We start from the raw sequence: 7,700 nt of genomic DNA on the forward strand, positions 1-7,700 counted from the left end.
AGGGGTTTTTTGGCAGGGCGGAAGCCCCTGTGGTTAGAGAAGAAAACCGCAAGGTGTTTAAAAAAAAAAAAAAAAAAAAAAAGCATATCCCTGGGGCATGAGGCTTTTTTGGTGGGTTTCAAATCACAGACCACGTGCCTTGCACAAAGTGGCTTTTGCAGAGCAATTGCAAAGAAGAATTGCAAAGAGAACAATCGAACACCTGAAGAACTCAGCTGCGTGTCAGCAATGCATGCGCTCGGAGATCAAACATACGCATGGACATATGCCATGGAACACCCCTGTCTTGCTTGCCGAGTAATAAAATACGCTGTGCCCTGCCATCTGCACAAGACCCCTCGAGCGCGCACAAGTGAAGGCAGCAGAGGCCCTGCCAAGAAACGCAACCTGGTCTCTGCAGCCAAAGCACGGGGCTTGTCCGTGACTTCTGCAGAGCTGGAGCTGCTGTGAACCCCCAGACGGCTGGGAGACATCAGGCTGCGGTGGCTGATCCTACCTCAGGCACGAGCATCATCACTATGCATCTCTACGGACGTCATCGAGGCAAAATCCTTGAGGCACCGTTAAGAACCAATAACGATAAATGAACCCAAATTCTGGATTAGAACTGAATTTCTTCAGAAATCTTGGGTTTTTTCCTTTCATTTTGCCGCCAATGCCAAACACCATCTCTTTACCCAAGAGGGTCCTGATGACATCACATCCTCTCCAAAGAGCGACGCAGCCTCCCAAGTCAAGCGAGAAAGACCGTCTCGGCTCCGCTGCGCCGTCCCCACAGACAGCCACCCCCAGGAGAAGATGGCCAGGTCTCCTGCGCTGCTCCTCATCCTCACTCTGGGGCTCTGTGAGTATGGACAAAGGGTTGTGCACCACCTTCCCCAGGAGGGGCAAGTAAACCCCTTCCACTGAATCCAAGAAATTGGGCTAAATAGTTAAAGGGAAAATAAAAAGCAAATCAAAAAGGCCAACTTTGAGGTTTGCTCAGTAATTGTGGTGGCCTTGCCTCAGCCAGTGTAGGGCAGTCGGAGGGGTGGCTGCAGCATCATGTGCACCAGGAAGGGAGCACGGTCACAGAAGTGGTTCTGGAGGGGAGGGGGAAAGGGAAAAAAGGGGATTTAGCAGTCAGTGTTTTTAGGGAGTCACTGCAGACAAGCTGGGAAGGGGTACCATCCCCGAGAAGGCAGCTGAAAGGCAGCACCTGCCTTCAAAGCCCAAGTGGCTGATTACTGAGCACCCTCCACGCACAATCCCAGCGAGGACTACAGTAAAACCGTCAAGTCATCCAGACAGCCCAGTTATCCCTTTCTATTTGACCTCACACCCGGTGGGCAAGGAACAAGGTTTGCCCGGAGGGGACATGGCTCTTCCCAAGTGTTTACCACAAGGATTTCTCTCCCCAGGCTGCCCTGGGGTCCGGGGCCAGAGGCATAAGATGACGGCCAGGTTTCGTGACAGAAGCATCACACACCCCCGGGTGGGACAGCGGCTGGAGCTGGAATGTCTGACCATCAAGGAGGACAGTGGCGCATTCTGGATCCGCCAGGACAAGGGCGGGAACCTTCACTTCATCGTCTTCATTTCTTCCTTGTCCCGGAGCACTTTTGATGGGAACGAGAAGAAATCCACACGCTTCGAGGCGAGGAAAGACGGCAGCTCCTACCAGTTGATAGTGAAGTCTTTCACGCGGGAGGACGAGGGGAACTATTTCTGCGTCGTGAACAGCAACCAAGTGCTCTACTTCAGCAGCGGCCAGCCTGCCTTCTTCCCAGGTCAGCAACACCTCCACCCAACCTTGCCCAGCTCTGCCAAAATGCCCACCTGCATGGACAGCACCTCCTGTCCATGCCTTTTGTAATCGGTCGCCTCTCCCACAAACCCTATTTTCCCTGCTTGCTTGCCCAAGGCATCTTGTGACCAACCCACCGGTCCTCCTGCCAGAAGCTTCCTGCTTGCCATCTCTTCTCATGGTATCGCTCCTGCCCGAAGGCAAAGATGATCGGGCAGACCCAGCATCACCTGCCCATCCCCACTTCTCCATCCCATTCATGGCTCTGAAGGGATAAGACTAAAGCAAAGTTCTCCCTCATCCCTCCCTCCTTCAGAAATAAGGAGCCTGCAGCTCCTTATTGGGTCTTGGGAGACCCTCCTTGGGGGAGTCACCATCCAAAATGGGCTCTATGAAAGGGGCTCTGGACCTGATCCCTACACTGGCCAGAGAAGCAGCCATGCCCTGGCAGGGGTGGGAGAGAAGAAAGGCAGGAGAGCACTATTGTATTGTGTTTCCCTGTATGCTGTATTCATCCATTTTCACTTACAGTCCTCACCACAGCGGCACCCACTGCACCGGCACCCACCACCCAGCATGGCATCACCGAAAAGGATCCCTGCCCGATGACCCCAGATCCAGGTAGCCCAGCTGCAGGGAGGGAGCGGGGAAGAGCTGGGCTTTGGTCCACTGATACTAAGGGGGATCCTGCAGGAATTTTGGGATAGGGGGAGAGGGAAAAATACTTAGAGCTTTATCAGAGTTGGACACGTGGGTACACGCAGCTGGGAGGGTTAAACTCCAACATCTCATCCCTCATAGGAAAGGCTAAGGATGACTTAAAAAGCACGAGGATGCCTCATGACTGGGTACATTGGGAAGACTTGGAGGGAGGGCAGAGCCTCGGGGGCTGGTGCTGGTTTTAGCCTTGGCAGTGGAGACAAGAAAATTTTTGGCTACACATCCTCCCTCAAGTCCTCAGGAAAATGCTGACAGCAGCAGCACTAACGAATGCTTATCGCTGGGGATGACACCAGGGCTTGTGGACACCCCTGGTACCCATCTCTGCCTTTGCAGGCCAGGGGAAGCCCTCTGCTTCATCGCCAGCCTCACTGAATGCCAGGCAGGTCCCTTGGCTCCACCACAGCTGGCCGTAACACCAGTCACGAGTATCTTTCCTCTTCTCTATTCCTGCAGAGACCAGCAAGAAGAAAGAGATGAATTTCTTCTGTGAAATCTTCATCTGGGTTCCCTTAGCAGCTGCCTGCCTCCTGCTCCTCCTCGCCCTGGCAGTCACCATCGCCCTGTGCCAAAGTAAGACTCACCCATAACCCCCCGTAGATATTCCTCTAGCCTGAAACTGCAGCCCTGTCCTTCAGGGGAATGGATCTCCCAGCTACCCCCTTTACGTAGGCACCAGATAACCAGGACACAGTCAACACAAGAGAAGGACCACTGTTAAAAATCCATGTCTGCGTTTTCCTCATCAGTAGGCTTAGGCTGAGAAATAATTTTCAACTTCTACACTACAAGGAAGAAAAATAAATTATAAATAGAGAAAGCTTTATCAAACTGTACTGGCTCTAACAATGGCTCTAAGGTGGCTCTAACCATCCTTAAATCGGTGTATCAGAGGGTAAAAGTACCAGAACTTGAAACACTTTGACAAAATCGGGTAAACATGCTCCAGCACGGGGCTTGCAAATTCAAATGCTGTGACAGCTTGAGCTGTACGCAAACGAGCAACTTAATTGCACAGGTTCAGAGACTGCTATGGCTAAAGCAGTAAGGCAAAATCCCTGGGTAGGCAAAAGTCCTCTGGTGAAATTTCATGTTTGAAATGCCTTTAAATTACCCCGAGCAAGCAGTGAGTGCAAATGTATTTAAATCAATTCAACGCTCACTGAAATCAGTTTAACTTCCCGATATCCCCAGAAGTTACATTAAACTGGCTCAGCTCATCTGCCTGGAACACCAGAGTGTTTTGCTGCTGAATTAACCTAACTAGATCCTGACTAACCCCACAGCCCGGAGCTGATGTGGGATGAATTTACCAGCTGACCCAGTTTAAAAAAAAAAAAAAAAAAAGTACAATTTTGCAGCATCCTTCAGCCCTGAAAAATACTGATCAGCATGGTCTGCAGCGATAGGAAGGAACGCATGGAAAAACACAGATGAGCCACAGCCAAAAATCATTCTTCTTGAGGGAAATAGCTGGCGATGCAGCCGAGCACCCAGAGTTGGTCCAGATTTCCCTCTGAAGTCACCAGGAGCCTTCCCTGTGCGCTAGGATTCCCCAGTGACCTGCAACATCGCTAACCTACAAATGCCACCCGATGATTTATTTCTGCCTTTTAATGCTGATGTGATTTACCAGCGAAAAGCCATTAGCTGCAATTAATTTCTGCAGCAGGCAGCCCCGAGCCCTCAAGGACAGATTTTTACCTTGTGCTAAAATTAATGGCTGGACATTGTTATTTTGCCGTGTACGTTCCAAAGTGACGACGTCGATGCTAAAATGGGGAAGAGCATCGTTCAACTTGGTTGCATGCTGTGTGGCATCATTGCCACTCGCCTGTTGTAGAAATTAATTGCTGCCGATGGATTTTCAGTAACATGCCAAAGTCGCTGGAGACAGCAAAAAAAAAAAAAAAAAAAAAAAAAAAAAATTCACCATCGGCATTCCCAGGCTGACCCTGCTACTGTTACTCCCATGAAAATCTAATTCATGAAAATATTTCAGTGGACTGCTGGGGGAACGTGAGCTGCAGCACCGCTCACTTGCACGGCTTTCCTCAAAGATAAGCTCCGTTTATCCGTCGTTAGTCTCACAGCGGCCGCCAGCCCTACCTTGCTGCAGTGCTTCCTTCCCGAGCTGGGACTTGGCATCTTTGAACTAAAACGTTTTCTTTTTTATTTTAGAAACCAGAAGACGAAGGTGCAGATGTAAAAGGTTAGTGAGTGACAGGTGTTGGCACTTAGACTCAGCGGCACCTCACCCTCAAGCGAGCGATAAAGCAGGCAGGTGCCAAAAAGCCATCTAAATATTCTCCATCCAATACACAGTGGATGCGAGGGGACTGCGCAATGAATTAAGGGCAAAAAAGAGATAAGATTATCTTCTCCTGCGGGGTTTGCTTTTGGGTTTTTTAAAACAATTTAAATCACTGACAAGGTAGTAGCTACTTAACAGAAAGACAAGGGGTGTTTGTGGCAGCCTAAAAACTTTGTGCATCACCCCACGTTCATAACTTTTATCACATTTTAGTGCTCACAATGCTCTGCTCGGCGGTGACCGTATTTCACCCCTTCCCCTCCCCAAACTGTTCATTTGATTCCATCACCAGATCTTCAGGTTGCGCCCATGGATTAGATGCCAGTCATTGCATCTCAAATCCCCCTCTGCGCAATTTTTGGACCAACACCAGCATGGCTTTATGCCCCTATTTCCCCAACAGGCACGAAGTGAGAGTAGCCGAGTGGCTGATGCAGCCTTCAAATGACTTTCCTGGGAAACAGCAATGCAGAGAGGCACAGCTTTAGAGTTAACCTATTTTCTAGGGCAGACAGGAACATTTTTTTAATGCTTTTCCCTCCCGCCTCCCCAACCCACCCATCAACCCGAGGCACCAGGAAAACGCTAATTGGAGTAAGAATTGCAATTTGCCGGTTTGGAAGAAGAAATCCTTTTGCCTGCGAGTAACACACGTTCTGCTTCTGCAAACGGAGCTGCCAGCGGCCGGTTCCTTCCCTTCGCCTGCCCCGCAGGGAACCACGGCTGCGGCTTTGCAAGCCTTGTGCTGGGAGCGCAGGCCAGGGCTGGGGGCAGGAAAGGGCTCCAGCACAGAATTCCCCGCTCCGGCTCCGGCCAGGTGGCAAGAAAGTTTGGAACAGTATTGCCACAGCTCTACGGCCTGATGCTTCGCACATCGAGCGCCTTTTAAATCAGATAAATTACCGTTCCTTGTTACACGTCCATGGGTTTCATAGTAAAAAAAGTTAATAGTTTTTTAGTTGCCCAAATTAACATGACCACTCAGAAAGAACCTCTCTCCTCCTACATTAACAGAAAATGGATCCCTACAATTTTTTTTTTTTTTTTTAAAGGCAGAACACATCAGAAATCAGTGCCTGAATAATAAATAACGATGATGAAGGGAAGAGGCACCAAGTGGCAATGCTGTCTGCCCTTGGGGTGCAATCTTCCCCTGCGCCTGTGGGAATACAGCTGCCCCTACAGACCCACATTTTCTTTTGCCTGTCTGAAAAAGGGAAGAGCCTGGCAATTTTTTTTTTTTTTTTTTTTTTTTTTAAACAATGGATTTTTATTATATCTCCTGATCCTTGCCTGGCTTTCCAACGGCTAAACGATAATGAAGAGCTCTCCCAGCCTTGTTCGGGATTCTTATCTCAATCCCTGTTGCCAGCCCTGGGCAAAGATGTTTCATCCCTGAGGAGAAAAACACGCTGCAGAGCTCTTCAATTTTGCACCGATGGAGCAGTCAGGTTACAAAGGACAGCCTTCCTCCGGCAGCCTTATGGTTTAAGCAATTGTAACATATTTAAGCTTGTATGTAGAGAGGAAATTCCTGCTGCTCTGAGCAGTTCCCAGTTGTTGAAATGAAGCTCTTTGGAAGTTAACAGTGCAATTCACCCAATTAAAAAGCGCCTCAGGATCTGGCCTGGGATTCGCGCTGGCAGCTGAAGGATTCATTTTCCACCACAAATTAATCTTCAGTGAAAAGGGGTACCAAATCTCCAACTCATTAAACCAGCATAAAACTATCAGTTGCTGGAGACCACTAATTTCCATCATTTTGGGAACACGCTGGTAGCCTAGAAAGCCTCCTTTCAAACTTCTCTGCAGGAAACTGGTTTGCAACAAGAAAAAAAAGAGTCCTTATGAACTGATAACAGCTTCCCCGACTCCAAAAAAGACCCGAGCTTTTCTTCCCATTTCAGCTCCCAGCGTTTCTGAGTGTGGAGAAAGGCTTGATGAGGACAGAAGTGTGCAGAAGGCAGACGCAAATTTTTAAAAAATTAAAAAAAAAAAAAAACACAAAAAAACCCAAACCCTTTCTTTTAATTAGTGTAACAATTGATTAGCAGTGTCTCTTAAGAAAGGGGATTTAGGAACACTTTAGAGCCTGCTCTTCGAGGTCCCTGGCTGCAGACCAAGGCTAAACAAGCTGATCAGTAGCCATACTTTAATTGTTGCTTTGACGTGAAAGTAAGTCTAAACCTTTTCTCTCTCTAGACCTGCGAACGGGAAGCCCAACGCGAAACCCGTCACGCCAAGCCGACACGTATGAGCATCTGCACCTTCTGGATCATCTTCTGGGAGCTGTCACTGCATAAGTGCATCACCTACATTATCTATACTGCTACTAGTTCTCACACGCTCTGCCTGGACACATTTGAAGAGATGGAGCAGACACACGGACAGCAAGCAGGCGCTTCTTCTGTGAGCTGCACGCTAAAGCACAACTCCTCCCAAAACCTGAGATTTTTCAAATTAATTCCCAAGGGCAAACACCACTTCTGTTCCAAATGGCAGAGCTCCGTGGTTCAGGCAAAAGAAACAGGTCAATCCGGATGCTGACATGTATCAAACCGATGAGAAATAAGGATGTTAGCCAGATCTTTCCTCAGGAGTGTGTAATTCTTTCTAAAATGCAGCTAAAAGTTGAATTTGCTACAGGATTACTTCGAAATAAAAACCCTCACTTAACAGACCCTCTTTTCCCGGTGCCACGTATCTGCTAGGAGTTTTACTGTTTCATCTAACATAGCACAAGGCTGCACTGAGAAGGTAAACACGGATTAAAGGGCCTTGTTTTGAGAGTTTTTACAGCCCTGGGGGCTAAGGTTTACTGTTTCCCTCTTGCTATCCTTTCCTTGTTCTGCTGCTAGCCCCACTTCTACCGATTTCAGC

General features: G+C 48.6%; 1 protein-coding gene across 2 annotated transcripts; it reads left to right on the top strand.

The window, feature by feature from the left end:
- Positions 1–223: 223 nt before the first annotated feature.
- CD8A (CD8 subunit alpha) lies at positions 224–7,160 on the top strand. 2 transcript variants are annotated; one of them, XM_063336846.1, is made up of 6 exons: positions 226–844; positions 1,401–1,769; positions 2,318–2,407; positions 2,963–3,079; positions 4,688–4,718; positions 7,023–7,158. In XM_063336846.1, the coding sequence occupies exons 1-6, from the start codon at positions 799–801 to the stop codon at positions 7,075–7,077; spliced, it is 708 nt and encodes a 235-aa protein (XP_063192916.1). In that variant the 5' UTR covers positions 226–798; the 3' UTR covers positions 7,078–7,158. The 2 variants fall into 2 exon arrangements, with proteins under 2 accessions (XP_063192915.1, XP_063192916.1); XM_063336845.1 differs by lacking the exon at positions 4,688–4,718 and having other exon boundaries at positions 224–844; positions 7,023–7,160.
- Positions 7,161–7,700: the final 540 nt, after the last annotated feature.

The sequence above is a fragment of the Chroicocephalus ridibundus genome, chromosome 5 (genome assembly GCF_963924245.1).
Source record: "Chroicocephalus ridibundus chromosome 5, bChrRid1.1, whole genome shotgun sequence".
Lineage (NCBI taxonomy): Eukaryota > Metazoa > Chordata > Aves > Charadriiformes > Laridae > Chroicocephalus > Chroicocephalus ridibundus.

What these genes read in the sequence shown, in the direction of transcription:
- CD8A (XM_063336845.1), top strand. Translation starts at nt 799, where the DNA reads ATGGCCAGGTCTCCTGCGCTGCTCCTCATCCTCACTCTGGGGCTCT. An exon ending in CATCCTCACTCTGGGGCTCT is followed by an intron (nt 845 to 1,400) that starts GTGAGTATGGAC and finishes TTCTCTCCCCAG; the next exon opens with GCTGCCCTGGGGTCCGGGGC. An exon ending in CACCATCGCCCTGTGCCAAA is followed by an intron (nt 3,080 to 7,022) that starts GTAAGACTCACC and finishes TTCTCTCTCTAG; the next exon opens with ACCTGCGAACGGGAAGCCCA.